We start from the raw sequence: 16,321 nt of genomic DNA, 5'->3' as shown, positions 1-16,321 counted from the left end.
GTGCACAGTTACAATGGATAATGCCTCCAGAATTTATCACAAGGTTGTTTCTGTGGTGTACATGATGATACAAGCCAGCATAGAACACCTGACAGTCAGCGGACTCATCCTGGCCCAAAGGGTGCTTGTTTATCCAGCCATTCATCGGGGCAGCGCCACCTTCTTCAAGGAGATCACTCCAAGCTGAATGTTGTGCTAGTGCCAGAGGCCAGAAGGAGGATGGGAGAGGAAGGTGGAGGCTCACCTGAGCCCAGCGGAGTCCTGAGCCCCTGCCACAGCCGTCTGTGAGACAGACAGCAGGTGGGAGATGCTGGGCATTAAGCGTGTGGTGGCCGAAGTGAGATCTGCCGCTGCTGCATCCCACCATGGGAGCTGAAATCCAGATCCAGCTGGTGTAGCTGTGAGGCTGAAGTACACTGGAGTGTTTGTAATTTTGGTTTGTAACACTCAGTTCATTTGCTTTCACTGACCTGAGTGGATGTGTTTCTCTCATTAGAGATCCGAGCTCAACTCGTTGAGCAGCAGAAATGCCTGGAGCAGCAGACTGAAATGAGAGTGCAGCTTCTTCAGGATCTGCAGGATTTCTTCCGCAAGAAGTCAGAAATAGAGATGGAGTATTCCCGAAATCTGGAAAAACTAGCAGAGAGGTTCATGGCAAAAACAAGAAGTACAAAGGATCATCAGCAGTACAAGTAAGAAAAACTTGCTTGCCCATGACCCCCATGTTGTACCTGTTTCTGGTTCCAAGGCCTGTTTAAAATCTCCACCGCTGCTTAGCAGTGCAGCAGTTCTCATTGTGGTTAAAGGTAGGTGAGTGCCTAAATACTGTTGTTGATGTGGCTCTCTGCAGTTACTCAGGTCAGGTTCTGACAAGTAGTTTCAGTTTATTAAAAGGTAAGGTGCACAAATATTATCCTTAACCTACCATATGGATTTTAAACCACCCAAAATACTGCCAGTATGTAGAGGAGATGCAGAGCCACAAAAGGGCTTGGAAGCTGTGTGCTGATCTCTAGTGGAGTTGATAGGATTTTAAAGTATCTGCATGAAGGTCAGTCAACATTACAACAGCAACAAAAAAGACATTAATAAAAAAACTTTCTGATTTGTTGTTGCATGTGAACTTGGCTGTGTCTTCACCCCTCTGATTCCTGGAAATAAAGATGATGTGAACATTATGCATTGTTTACAATTTAATGTATCCCTTTAATAGCATAGTATCTTTTGTGCAAAACAAGTGGGCAGGTAGTATCTGGCATACTGTGTACAGTGTGTTTTCTGAAGTGTTTCAAGTGCATCACTTGCTGACATAATCTCATGTGGTTATTTTCCTGACTTGAGCTGATTAATGAATGCATGTGTCTGGCCTTGTTATGCTTAGGGATTTAGAACAGTATTTTGTGTTTGTAAAACTAAAAAATAATTTTCCCACTGTTCACTCAGTGCTGTGCTAGAGATACACAGATAGAACTGTTGTTTCAGGACAAGTCTTTTCCAAATACATTTGGCAAAGGAAAGGTTAATGAAATACAGCTTGCACTGTTCAAAGAGCATTAATATATATTTATTAAAATTTGTTTTAGTGACTCACTGATTCTCTGAAATAACCAACTTGTGCATATGTCACCACTTCAGAGAGAGCCCTGGCTTTTATTCTGCTTGTGGCAAAATCTTTTTTCCCTGTGCATACAAACATCTTTCCTTGTTCTTAAACTTGTTAAATCCAGACTGGCAGTTGTGCATGGGGGTTATGACTTGAGTTCTGCCTTTGGCTTTGTTCTTGCAGTTCTCTGCTTTGAGAAGAGGTTACAGCAAAAGTCGCTTTAGTTGTTGGTCCCCTGAGCTGCTCCCACCATTGCCCCCAGAACAATCAGGAAGGTCTGTGGAATCAGCAGTGAGGACCAAGTAATATCAGCATGGACTTTCAGGAGTGCTCATGTTGTCTGACCTGGCTGATAAAACCCCTTGCTGTGAAGTAACACTGTTACGATGTCCATCTGAAACAAATGGAAGCTTTCTTAACTCCTGATTCATAGCAAAGCAAAGCGCTGATGAAGAAAAGACTTTTGTCTGTTAATCATTCATTGTTGCTTTGATTCTGGGGGTGAGAGCTAAAAGTAGACAATTAGATGGGAATTAAAGGCCGTATTTCTAACAATGATAATAGCTAATTATCAGAAGAGTTTGCCAAGAGTTGGAGAAGTTTCTCCCTCAATTCATCACCACTTCTGCCTGTTTTATCTTCATGTGCTTTATCCTTTTAACTTAAGGAGAATCCCTGTAAAAGAGAAAGAAAAAAAAGAGCAGCAAGTTTTTAGAGCAGTTAGTTGAAAGGCAAACTTGATACTAAAATGTCAATAAAAACATAAGACAAGTTCTATAAACAAGTTTTTGTCGTCTATGAAACAGTTGCTGAACTATATGTATTTTCATTTTGCCTTGTGTAGAAGAAATGAGAAGTCATCTTTGATTTCATTTTTTGCTATATTAAAGCTGGGAGTGGGCCTACATTGCAAAAAGTCTGTCATGGGAATTCAGAATTGGATCACTGGAAAAAGTCCAGTCCTGCTGTTTGTCTTGTAATTGACACATCTAGGACTAGCAGTAGCAGTATATTTATGACTGCTGTGAATTTATGAGCACTGCTCACAGAATATGGATGCTTGAGACATTTTCTTCTACTTCATCAGTTAGACAAATCCAATGCAGCGAAACTGCTACTCCTGCAATTTTGCTCATGAAGGATTTGGGTTGTGCTTCCAGTGCTCATTTATTTCTAATGTCAAAAATTAATTACTGTCACTCTTCCAGGAGTGGCCTTTGTTGATTTGGAATATTTACGTGTACTCCATTTCTGAGCTTTGTGGCAAGATATTTTTATACTTCGAGGTGGCTTGCAGAGTATTTCCATGCCTCATGAAACTTGAATGTGTCTTAAAAGCCATCTGAGGCTTGCCTAACCTGGGTTATTCCAAGAATGGGTACTGACTGTTCAGAAGCAGCTGTTTTTATGTAACAAGTTATGACTGTAAATGTCAGTGAGGTGTTTCAGTTAATAACATAACTTTTTCATTTCTGTACATTATACATGTGTGTATCTCCTTCCTTAGGAAAGACCAGAACCTCTTGTCGCCAGTGAATTGCTGGTACTTACTCCTAAACCAAGTGAGAAGAGAAAGCAAAGACCATGCAACACTGAGTGATATCTACCTGAACAACGTGATCATGCGATTCATGCAGATAAGTGAAGACTCCACCAGAATGTTCAAGAAGGTAATGCCTCTCCTGCAGTCCTCCATCCAGGCTTGTAAGATGCATGAGGGAGGCAAGTGTCCTAATAGATAGCATTTGAGGAGAAGATTCAGAACACACAGCATAAAATCTGTTTTAGCATACATATAAATTCTTCATGACTTTTCTCTTGAAGCAAATACTTAGTGCTGAAGTGCTTGGGACCCTGCCGTATATGCTGGTAACCTGAAGAGCTGACTCACAAATATCCAAAAAAAGCAGGGGGAAAAGCCTGTCCTTCTCTAAACAGCACACTTGTCCGCCCATGCAGAAAGGAAACAGTTTTCGCTTAGGACTCTTGAAATAGTAAAGCTGTATTAATGAATTATTTGTAAAAAAGAATTTCATTGTGAATGAAACAGATTGAAGACAAAGCAAGAGTTTACTTTGTAGTTCCTTGACATAAAGTTGGTAGCTTATGCTGCAGTTCTCCTAAAAGTGTTTCCTTTCTAATATTAAATATGAACATATGCTTCTGGTAACATAAGTATTTCTATTACATCCTGTAAGTGTTGTCTCTGTACATGCTTCTCCTAGTCCATGACTGTTACGTTTTTTCATAACACATGCAATGTGTAAATCCATCATGTGCTAAGCAAGGACTCTAGGTAACCTTAGCTCAAGACCTACATAATGTGTTTGCAGTCATTGTTGTTAAAATGTTCCAAAAGGCAAATAGATTATAAATGCATATTTGTTAGTCACAGTGAGATGCTGGTAGACAATCAGCATACAAAAGAGCTCAAGAAGAGTAAAGGTTAAAAGATGTAAACTATGTGACGAAATGTTAGCAAGGGTACCTGAGGTAGTGTTTTCAAAATAGGGAACTGGTTTCACATACACCCCACCATAATTCTAGATAGCACTGGGGTGGGGAGAAGAATCATTTAGGGAGCACACAGGTTGTACTTGAAGGAAATAAAAGTAAAAACTTAAATCAAACTTCCTGGTATGCATTAAAACCTGTAACAGAGACAGAGTTGAAGTTTATAGTTTCTCAATCAGTAATGGCTTGTTCATATAATAGGTCTGATATGTAAAACTAATTCACTAAGCACTTAATTTAGTAATATGGAAGATTTATGAAGTTGAACCAATAATGAGAAAAGTGATTTGAACAGGCTGCAGTACTGTCTATGTGGGGATATCTCAGAGTTGCAAACCAGTAAGAAATTTCTTTTGGTACTGAATCTGGAATAGCTTTCCAGTTGTTTATGTCTTACCTCAGAGGTATCTTCTTCACTAGGTGTGCGTTATTAGACAAGCCTGTTTGCTTTCAGCATGGTTCAGTTCTTTGGCACTAGAAATTTTGCTTTTCCTTCCCTTCTGTCCAGAAGGACTGTACAATGGTATATAGTTAAGAGTTTTCCGTGAAGTGTGTATCCCTTTATATTCACTCATAATTTATTAATGGAGATTGCTGCAACTTCTCTCTCGAAAGGAGGAAAATACATGGATATTTTCAGTGTATTAACAGGAGGTGTATTGTCCTATATGTCCTCCATTGTCTCTGTCCTCCATCTTGTGCCCATGCAGGTGCAACATTTGAGATTTTCTCTTTCTAGCATAGCTTCTTGAAGAAGAGCAAGCAGCTTCTCTTGCTTTTTTATTCCTAACTTGGATTTTCTAAAGGGGAAAGAAAAGAAACTTGAGGTAGTCCTGCCGTGCATAACCTGAAGCTCACATTAGTAGAACCCAGATACTCAGCAGCCCTTTCCTACCTTTCATCAGGGTTTGCCATCTGACACTCAGCCTGAGAATGTTATGTCAGACAGCTGTTAGCTGAGGTGGAGCATGGGCAGAGTGAGCTTAGCAAAGGCTATGTGCAGGGATCTGAGCCAGTCCCATAATGTGAGGGGAAGGGTGGCAGGAGGACATGCAGCATCTCAGCATGGTCTAAGTGAACTTCATGGGCATGTGGACTGAATGTGGTTTGTTCACCAGTATCAAGTCTGAGCACACATTTTTAAGACAGTCTGTCAGGCTCAGTACTTGTTGCAGAAGGTTTCCACTGAGCCCCAGTGTGCACAGTTCTTGCTGTGGTGCTTACTGCAGAGTACTGGTGATTTATTTGCTGTTAGTTCCCAGTTGCAGAACTGATGATGAAGCTCTTCCAGCCCAAACCCTTCCATGATCCTGTGGTAATTTGTGTCAGATGTGAATGAGCAGTCTAACTTAAGGTACTCACAGAACTGCATAATGGATGTTTACTGGGCCACAAAAAGATCTGATTCAAAACACATGTCCTGTGGTACAGTTCTCTTTGCAGGAAAGAGATCACAGGGGCAAAGAGAAGGTGCACTTAGAGTGAGAAAGGTGACAGCAAACAGCATCCTCCATCAAAATAGTATTCTCTCTCTAAAGAAAATTACATTGATTTTGTTGGAGATTTTTGAACATCAGATAGAGTATTTAAGCATTTTTTTGTCCATTTCTGTGATTCTTCAGATTACTTTCAAAAAAACTGTATTTAGAATAAAATATTGTCAGAGAAAATATAATCAGTCTCAATAGGTGTCATATCCCTGTGAAAGCATATGGAATTTGTTCACTGTTCATAGATTTTGAATTAAAGTAGAGACAAACCATTTCCTGCAGATACTTCTACATTGGAATCTGATCATACTGTTCTGTGAAATATGTGCTCTCTCTCACTCTTATAAGTAATAAATATAAATATCAAGAAAAGCAGTAATGTGAAGATTTTAAAAATAGACTAACAAATGCATACTTAGTGTCTTACTGCAATCCATGGCCAAGAGCAGGAAATACCTGTACTCTGTTGGCTCTCACAGCATTACACACAAGAGCATTTAATTTCTAAAATTCTGTGATTCTGTAACTTACAAATACCAGTTAGTCAAGCTTCTCTATATTCAATGATTAGATCTTTTAGTTATATATCTTACAGCTTATTAATCTAATGGTATTATGCATCACTACTTTTTGCCTTGTTTTAATTCTCCATCAGTCTTGCGGCAGCAAGGTGTTTTACTCCATTTCCAAGTCGGGAGAGTAAGTACATACACCAAGTCCCTGATCAGAACAGATCTTCATTGTGCTGCTCTGAAACCCCAGTCTTGCTGCCACAGAAAGGAAAAATGTCTCAGAGTGGATTGCCTCATTACCCAGAAGCAAGATAAGGGGAGACAACAGCAAACTCGTAATCAGTCTAAACTTCTTGACTCTTTCTACTCCCTCTTTTTTTCTCCCCCTTTCTTCTCCCAAGAGGATGGGACTTCCCTTTCTGCTTCACAATGGTAGACATTATTGACTTTTTCCATCTTGCTGGTGGGCATGTTGGTTCTCTAATGAATTTTCTGTGAAGTGAGCCCAACATTTTCTAGAGGAGTACGGTTTGAATTCATATCTTAAGATTGACTCCAGCTTGAATTGTAGTAAAGAAAAGATCAAATAATTTCCTCATTTCCCAGCCATGCTTACCACTAGAGTATTATTTTGTTCCCTCTCCTATGTGGGATATAGCATAAGCCATAAGTTTGTAGCAACCCCTTTTACTGCTCCTTCTGTAAAAGGTGTGTGCAATAGCCAATGATGATCTGGTAAAATGTAGTGGTAAGGGTGTCTGTGCTCCTTAGTCTTTGTACCTTGTCCTTGTCTCGCTCTCTGTTCTTCATCATTCTGGTTTTCCCTTTTGTGTGCATCTGGACATTTGGATTGTTCTGGGGAAATGATTCCTACTGGGTATACCCTACATGGTCTGATGGGACAGGATGTGGTATATTCAGGTACCTGATTGTACATGGCTTTGCTGTCTGGTCTGGCCTCCTTACCATGTAGATATTCATTGATATTGTTCTCCCAGGAGCTATTTGTCATTCTTTTTTTCCAGGGGTCAGGAACTGGCATCTGTTTAAATGTACTAAATCCAGGACAAAGATAGGATCTAGTACAGAGATTTTGTAGTATTTATTGGAAGACATTATGTCAGGCCTCATACTTTCAGCTAGGCACCTAATCTCTTCTTTGTAGTTCCTGGCATATGAAAGCAGTAAGATTGCTGTTGATGCCTGGCCTTCGTGCTGCACATAAAATTACAAAAATAAAGTAGCAGAGTTCAAACCTTGCATGCTTTCACGTTTCTTCAGGCAGATGGGGTAGCTGGCCTCCTGGGGACAATTAAAGAATAAAGTAATAAGGAGAAATGTCAAGCAGAAGGGAAAAGTATTATGCAGAATATTTCATGCAGTGATTCTGGTTACCACAGCAGTAATAATCAACTGTATAAACACATACCCACAAAATCCTTAAGCAGATTTGTATATTTATAATTTATAAACATGTGTTTTCCTTGGACAGAAATCTACATAAGCCAAGATGAACACATCATCCAATGTTTACAGTAAAAGATGCTGGAGAAACCAAGCACAATAAATATTTTAGTTCCATAATCTGGCTTTTAACAAGGAATATTGACTACCTACTGAATCTATTTGATTTTATACAGATTGTGGCACATAGATTTTTTGCATCATTTCCTTAAACATTTAAAAGTTTAAAATTATAGCAAAGCTGTTTGTTGCTATAGACTGTCAAGTCTGGGACAAAATTTTGCTGAGTTGGTTATGTTAGGGTCACTGCAGCTCATGAAACCTCCTTAAAAGAAGGGTTTGCTCTTCACTTCCCACAGGGACTCATTTAAACGCAATAGTCACAGAATATTTTCCTTAAATTATGTAACTGAGTAGCATTTTGTATGCTAAATACAGGCACTAAAGAGTTCCAGGAAGAACTGGACTGACTCTTAAATTTCAGTTAAAATAAACAAGAGTAAAGCTGGAGTGCCAAATTATGCTCTAACTGAAAGGGATGGAAAAATTTTAACAGACTTCAATGAAAATATATTAATGTGGAATAAAATTTTAAGTTTCTCAGACTTTAATCCACAAATACAAATCTTGATAACATTAAGGACCACTGATGTGTTGAAAGCTGAGCACATACTGAAAGGACGGTTTAGGTACATTTACTTGTCTGTTGCACAGGTATGATCTATCCTGCTGTCAGATGAAAAAATACACTACTGTCTCTTAATGCCTTGAACCAGATTAGTAACATGTATAATATTTTTAGCAGGAATTTGCATATGCTGTAACATTTTTATTATATTCTTTGTTCTCTTGGTTGGTAGGTACTAGTGCATTTCTCAGGGACACAGTGAATAAATAAGCACCTAATAAACAGTGATTGTTTGTCAGATTTTAATAGCCTGATTAGAGCTATCAACTCAGCTCCAGGAAAATGTATGCTGCATCTTACATTCTGTTGTCTGGGCACCCTGAGAATGGGCTCCTAGAGGAGCACACCATTCACACATGCTGAACTCTACTGTAGGGAATAGGTAGCATAAATAAGAAAGAGGAAAGCAATTAACCACTGAAAAATAAATGCACTTCTTAACTAGTGCTCTGACGTGCCATATATTACACACCAAAAGCTGTATTGCTTGCCACTCACGTCAGTATTTCTTGATCTTACATGCTAATGTAAAATATATCAGTTCTTGAAAAAGGAATCCCTTTTATACTGCTAAGTTTACCCAAATATATGCTTGATTTTTTTGGATAATTCCTACAAAATCTTTCATCAGAAAGATGCATCAATTGAAATGTTATCCATCACTACAGGCACCCTCTGTGAGTTGGAGTCCACAGATGAAGTGGTGGAAAATAACTCCTTTGTGATTGTGTGGCATTGCTAGGTTGTCACTTCCCAATTTTTTGCTCTTTTTGCTGATCACCTGCCTCCTCCTCTTTTTGCTTTCAATTTTAAAGCTTATTGTCCTTTTACAAAAGCATCTTCCTCTTTCTCTTCCATTTGCTTTCAAAGTTACCATTGATCACTGTGTTGCCCTGGAAAAGATCATGTTTGCATGTTAGCCAGTAAATCCTGAGGGCTGGACTGCTTGTGTTTCAGTGCTGGACAGAGCTCAAAAGGAGCAAAGAGAAGAAATGGCTCCTACTAAATAGTGATCATTCACCAAATCCTCAGCTCATCTGGTGTCTATTTGCATTAAGGTGGGACTGCATTAAGAGCAGAAAAGAAGGGTGCATCCTTCAATGTGCCTTGCTTGCAGCAAAATCTCAACGGTTAAAGAGAAAATTGGTTTGGGGTTTTCTGTCTCACCTTCTCAAACAAACTTTTGCACTACCAGGTTAAAGCATCCTGCCTTAGGATTGCTGTTGCTGTATTAAGGGATTGACTTCTCAGCAGCCTTGAGATGGCTGTGAGCAACAGTTGAAAGGGATAAATTGCTTGAATCTGGAGTTTGTCTAGAGTTTCCTCCCACATGTATATGCTTTCATCTTAATGTCAAACATCTTATTTGTATGTTTTGCCCTTCTTTCTGCTAAAGTAATTTTAAAAACCACTCATATTCAGCACTATAGAAGCAGCTATCCAAGAATAAACAGGTGGCCTCCACTTGGAGCTTTAAGGAGGTGTGTAAGCTGTGTTAGAGCTGCACTGCTGACTTTTAAAGGCAGGGTGCCAGTGTAAAGCAATGAAAAGCAATTCAGAATTTTTGCTAAAGATTTTACGGCATTTCCCTACAGCAGCTTGCAAATCTGCAGTCCTTTTCCAAATCTTCATAAGCACTTTGTACTGTTACATATAGGAAATTTTGTCCTTCTTATTAGATGAAAATAATCTGATATTTGCAAAGAAATTGAAGTAGTAAGCCTTGTGTTCTAGATACTTCAGAACTAATGCATACCTCGTGAAAATACCAGACTTTGAAAAGTATAAGCAATAAAGAAAGTTTCATAGTAATTCTGTGTACCTCAGCTTCAGAGCAGCTGTCTTACTGTGCCTTAGCTACTACAGCTAATGCCCTTAGGAATACAAGAATTTCACTGAAGTGTTTTCTAAATTCTATTTCTGGCTTCTTGTCAGTGAAAAATCATCTTGAATATAAGGATCAGAGTGAATATTGATAAGTGATATGATGGGTGCCTTAAAATACTGCTCAGAGTTAAAGTAGGATAGTAGGAGCAGGAGGAAAAAACCCCCAAATTTTCTGTTCAAGCTACTGTATGTATCTGTTTCATCCTTCTGGAAGACACAGTGGGTGGGATGTGTGGTGTGGTTTCTCCTCATACGTGGACATTGTGCTGGAAATTCTCATTCAGAAAGCATTATTCCTGCAGGTGTTCTAGTGATGGCCAAATATGTGTTAGCAGCTTTGGAGATGTGTCCCTGAGGATTTTCCTTTGGCTTCTGTACAAATACAAAGTACTTCTCATAGCTAAAGGCCATTATCTATCATGGAGATGGAGTTTTTAGAAGCCAGACTAATGATCAATTTATTCACAGAAAAAAAAAATCTGACATTTCCAGCATGGATGTTAGAATGCTGAGCATCACAGAAGAAATGTAGCCAGGCTGTTTGCCAAGTCCTGTAGCTCTATTCTGTAGCTGTTTTCCAAAGGCTGTGATATGAATGCCTTCAACTCTTGCACAGTTGCCACCATTTTCATCAGTTTGAAATGCTGTGGAAAACTAACAAAGGAATATATTTCAATGAGACTCCAATTAAATACTCTTGTTTTGACATATTTGCTTTGATAATAACTATTGCTAAGCGTTTCTTTTTTTCTGGGTCAGAGTGAAAGTAAAGTCACAGTCCAGAAAAGCTAAACAAAGTTGGTTTAGCAGCCCACGCTGTGGAATACTATGCAGTTGGGTATCTGTTTCAAAGAGGAGCCACAATTACTTCTTGCAAAAATATTTAGATAGTTGCATGTGCTGAGAAACAAAGACTATGCTAGATGTAAAATTCAGCAGGATGTCCCTCTAGAATATCACATTCTGCATGGTTTAGTTTTTGTGTATATCCTAGCAGTTATAAAATAGTACACAGTTTGTTCTATTAAAAACAATAATCTTGAACTTTACGCTTTCTATTGGCACCTAATTTCCTGATGCTTTATGGGAAAAATATCTCAAATTACTTCTGGGTTTCCTTGTAGAAGTCCTCTGTCCAGATATTGTCTGTCTGCCTCTGCATCCCTGAATCACTGTTTTTAGTGCACTGTAATTCAGAATGGTTTTTGTGAGCAACATTGCATTCACTGTCTAGGATGAACAGTGAGTATAAATATCGAGAAACAAATGTATGCTGCAGCTTTTACATGCCCTTTCCTAATGATTTTTTTTTTTTAATTACAGAGTAAAGAGATTTCATTTCAGCTTCACGAAGACTTAATGAAAGTACTTAACGAGCTTTACACAGTAAGTATAGTTACTTACTTAGCTTATCTTATACAAATTCCATATCAGACTACTTCTGTAAGCTTTAAGTGGACTTTCATCAACTAAGTTACCCCCAGTGGAGATACTTATTTTTGTCTTTTACACAAGCCTAAGCTATATTTTTGAAAAGAGTATTCACTTGTTTAAAATACATATGCTAATGCTTTCAGGATTACTCTTTGCTTTCAACAGTTTTTTCCCCTCTGACTCTGCTAAGCCAGTTTATGATGAGTTTTGTTGTTTATTAATGAGACATTTCTACTCAGAGCTTACCAGAGCAAAGCTTCTTTCTTTTCTGCCTTGTTTTTGTCCATGCTGCCATCTGCTTGGTTACCTGTGGACTACACTCAGTAAAAAATCCATAGGTGTTTGCAGGATCAGTGCTGTGCTGTCTAAATGTTACTTATGTGCCCTCCCCCCATCCCTGACTGGGATAAGTAAATAATGAAAAGAAAAACAGAGGGTTTTGTAGGCTTTCCAAACCATTTAGAGAGGTCAAGAAAAAAACACTGTGAACATTCTGGCAAGCTCCTACTAATGCGTAGGAAAATCTGAGCAAACTTAGGTCTGAACCCATTTTCTTGTTTGAAACTCATTCACACAACTTGTTACTGCAAAATGATGTCTACCTGATAACTATTTCCCCAGCTATTTTCTGAGGTGGTGTGTTGTGAGAAAGAAAAAAAGCAAGAATTACTCTTTTTTTAGAACACATCTGTAGAATTAAGAGGAACTGATGATATGCACCTCTTATAAAAGCCTGTTGATTCTTACTCATTGAGGAAGTTGTACATTTAAATTCTCTTTTTTTGTTTGGAAGAACTGAAACATATATGCTCCAGTACCCTGCATAGCAATCTCTAGACTGCTGTGTTCCCCATTCTCAAGATTTGGAGGACCATAAAAAACCCTTACAATATTGATATCAAGAAACATTTGTGACCTTAAGGAAGTTTAGGAAGCTATCAGTGACCACATCTCCACTGGCAGAACTCAAACATTACTTTTGTGCATCTTGATGATTTTTCTTTTGACCTCGGGAAAATTGTACAACCATCAGTGGACGGGTTGAAGAACATTTGAACTCAAGAACAACTTAGGTGGCAAAAAGGAGATCCAAAGAAAATTAGTCTTGTCTTACTGCCCTGAGTTCTTTTGAATTGTTATGGACACATATAACCAAAGCCGTCCTAAACCACTACTTATTTTTTTCCTTTGGGATTTTCTTTGGGGCTTTTTTTGTCTGAAACTACCACTGATTTTGTAGGGTGCGATACTGGAAAATCTTCTTGGCTGAGGCCTGTAGTCAGTGAAGTGTTCTGGGATCAGCTTCTGCAAAGTAGCGACAGCCGCAGACAATGCACACAGCTGCCGGGGATCAGTGACTGCAGGAGCCATGGCACAAGTGGGACTTCAGTGCTGAATAAGCCCTGAAGATACAGTCTTGTTTCAATTAAACCGTTGCATAACTCCAGTGTCTGGCAAGGCTTGGGATTAGTGCCTGTGCTCCCAGGGTTGGGAAACAGTGAAGCATGTGCTGAAACACTTTCCTGAAGTACCAGTGAAAATCTGCAGGACTGGACTTTGGTATTTTCACTCTTTTTCTTCACATAAGTGCTATATCTTCACACTGATGGTTACAGATGTAATCAGGTATTAACTTCCGTATTATGGCCTCCAGTGCATGTTAATTTCTTTCTCAGAATTTAAGATTTATTTTTTAAATGGGAATTTTTTTGATGTTATAAAAATTCTGAATTTGTCCACAATTTGAGTCAGGCTACTGCTGCGAGATGGTCTCTTTGGATGGAATTTACTTCACCTGATTTGCAGACATCTGCATTGTAGATACAAATATCTTAGCATGCCATCTGGGTTCCAGGTAAAGTCCCTGGAAATCTAATATGGGGAGGTGAGACCCCTTTAATCAAATGCAAGAATCTGCTTGAGATTAAGTGATCTGTACTGTTAACTTCATTGTCCAGCTTTTCATTGATTGCAAAGGGCTTGGTCAGCTATACATGTCCACATTTAGCTAAATAAAGCCCACACATAATAAAGTGATAATATTGTGCAGAGTAGCATCTGTTTCACTGCTTGCATGTTTAGAATGGTCATCACCATGTCTGTGTATTATATCTGCTCATGTACATAAAGATAGAACAGTATCTAGACAGTTGGGAACCTCATGCACAGGTTTTTAATTCTGTGTGACATTTACTGTGTGCAGAATAAGATCATAGTGCCCTTATCGAAACAAGTATCAACAATTTTAATCTCCAGCAGCTACATTTCTCAGTCACTTACAAAAATGAGACGTCATCTTCTTGTTTGCCCCATGATTTATAGAGGGGAAAAAGTAAAAGAAAAAGAATTCAGTCTTAGTACTGTGAGTTAAATCTTTGTGTCCAAAAAAAAGCAAATTAATTTCAAATCTGTGAGCAATATACTAATACTGAAGTCTCTCCCTACTACTTAGTTCTGTTTTTTTGAAAGGAAAGATGCCTTCATGAAGTATAACTTAAAATGTGAAATCATACTGGAATTTAAATACCTGTAAAGCCTTTGGGTGAGGGGCAAGTATCAGAGCTTTTAATATGTATGAAGAAGGTTTAATAATCTGGTTATTTCTTATCATCATTCCTTATCTTACAAGAAAGGTCTGTAAATTAAAGCCTTTGGCTTGTGCCATCCTCATTAAAACTATTCATCATGTACAGGATTGTTGAAAAAATAAGAATAGAAGCAGGTGAACCACAACTTCAGATGTTCTTAGAACTGTGGACAAAGCAGGCTTATTTTGCTGGAATAATCAGAATTTTTGTAAGGGAAGCCATAGTTTTTAATTTTCCATCTCTTTTATGTAAAGATTTTTAAATGTTACATTACATATGTTTTCTACATGTTTTATGACTAATAAAAATGCATTTTTAAACTCTATATTTTCAATTCTATGCACAGATTTTAAAATTATGACTGAAAACATCATGCTAAAAACAATTGAATAGCTAGGCTTCATTCTGTATCTTTGCAAGCTCAGTAAATTGTGACTGGCAAGTACTTACAACTATGCCTGGTTTCTCTGTGGCTGTGCCAGCCAGTTGGTATTTTCAGGTCTGCACCATCCCAGCAGCTGCACTCCTCTCCTTACTACACTTTCAGCCAGTGCAGGCTAGTAATCAGTCCTGTGCTTTACATAAGAATATAAGCTATAGAAACTACAATGAGGTGTATCTTTTGAGTGAGGGGGGGATGGGGAAAGGGGAGCTCGGTTAGTTGTGTAGGGTCACAGGAGTTTTTCCTGGCATTTACAGGAAGAAAAGTTGGTCACACGGAAATCTGTATGATGTTTGGGTTGTTGTTTTTGGTGAACCGCCTGATTTAGAAATCTTCTTACGTGTTGATTTAAAGAGACAACTGATTATTGACTTTGCAATAGATCATCTTTGCAACAGAGAAAACTCCCCAGTCAAACTCTTCTTCCACTCTCTGGGAAGCTAAAATACCTTGCCTTGTCAGATCAAGTACTGTATATATTGTATATAACAATAGTACCTGTGTGATGGGGAATGATAGGGAACAGAAGGTAGGCAGACTCTTTTCTTGTATTGGAGAGAGGTCTCCACTGGACTTATTTAGGGGTCATGACATACTCATAAATGTCCTCTAAAGAAGTCAGGGAGGTCACAAGTGTGTTAAAAATACAGAGCTGTTCCCGTAATAAGACTGAGGGCAAATGGTGGAGAAAAGTGATGCACATCATAGAAGTATATCTTCATGTCTCCCACGTGGCTTTTCAAATTAATCCTACTGGCATCACACATTTCACAAGCAATGCAAATGTAAAGCTCTCAGAAAAATGAAAAACTAGGGGCAGTCCAAAGCAACTTGGATGTTAAAAAAGAAGGGTTTCTGTGCCACTTGCATCTTCCATTGATTTATCTTACTCTTCAAAAATCTTGGCTGTTTAATTTCTCAAGGTGGTTGCTGCCAGATTTTCTTTTTTTCTTTGCTGAAATAACACAGAATCTGAATTCTCTTTAAAAAAAGTTCAGTTTACTGTAGCACGTCAGAGATCTGAGAAGGTGAAATCAGTAATCCTGTATTGATAAGAATATCAGTAAATGACAATTCCTAAAACCACATCAGAGTTCGGCTTGAAAGTGAGTGAACAGGATGCTGACAACAGCTCATACTGAGCCTGCTTTACTGCTAGAGGCCACTGGTGTGGTAAAACTGGCATAAGATTTTACTTATTTCTTGTGCAGAGCACTAACTAACACAATTTAATAAAACCCTTATGACTCCACCTTCTGATAAGAACTCACAGCTTAGCAGCAACAATTCTATAACAATTCAAACATGGTAATTACACCAGGGATGAGCTACTGTTCCAGGAAATTCCTATTTCCTGAGAAACACTATGAAAAAGCTCTTAATTATGCACTTTTATTATAAAAATAAAGTACATGTTAACACAGTAATTCCAATATATTTTAACTCTGTAGCTTTCAGTCTTCCCTTGGCTTGAGAAGTTTTCTAGAAAAGAAGTATGCATGTAGTAAAGGAAAGCCAGTCCCTTGCTATGGGAATATTCTTTTCTTATAGCCCACAGAAGTACAGCACTAATTACTGTCTTGTTGATGGATTTTCCTAGATAACAACTGTGGGTTTAAATAAAATAGTTATCTAAGGATGTACTCAAATGTGCCCTTCCCTGTGATAAATACTATCTTCTGCCTTAAGCCTATTTGCT

The 16,321-nt window shown here is 38.4% G+C and overlaps 1 protein-coding gene across 2 annotated transcripts in view; it reads left to right on the top strand.

Annotated features, from left to right (window-relative positions):
• Positions 1–16,321, top strand: part of SRGAP1 (SLIT-ROBO Rho GTPase activating protein 1) — a 146,843-nt gene that overhangs the window by 72,416 nt on the left and 58,106 nt on the right. For both annotated transcript variants that reach the window (XM_032106146.1, XM_032106147.1), the window contains exons 2-4: positions 497–692; positions 3,111–3,273; positions 11,482–11,544. In XM_032106146.1, the coding sequence (XP_031962037.1) occupies positions 497–692; positions 3,111–3,273; positions 11,482–11,544 (422 nt within the window). The remainder of the gene's footprint in view (positions 1–496; positions 693–3,110; positions 3,274–11,481; positions 11,545–16,321) is intronic.

This window comes from Corvus moneduloides, chromosome 4 (assembly GCF_009650955.1).
Source record: "Corvus moneduloides isolate bCorMon1 chromosome 4, bCorMon1.pri, whole genome shotgun sequence".
NCBI classification, from domain to species: Eukaryota; Metazoa; Chordata; class Aves; order Passeriformes; family Corvidae; genus Corvus; species Corvus moneduloides.
The sequence above is the reverse complement of the archived record's forward strand: the minus strand, read 5'-3'. Positions and strand labels throughout refer to the sequence as shown.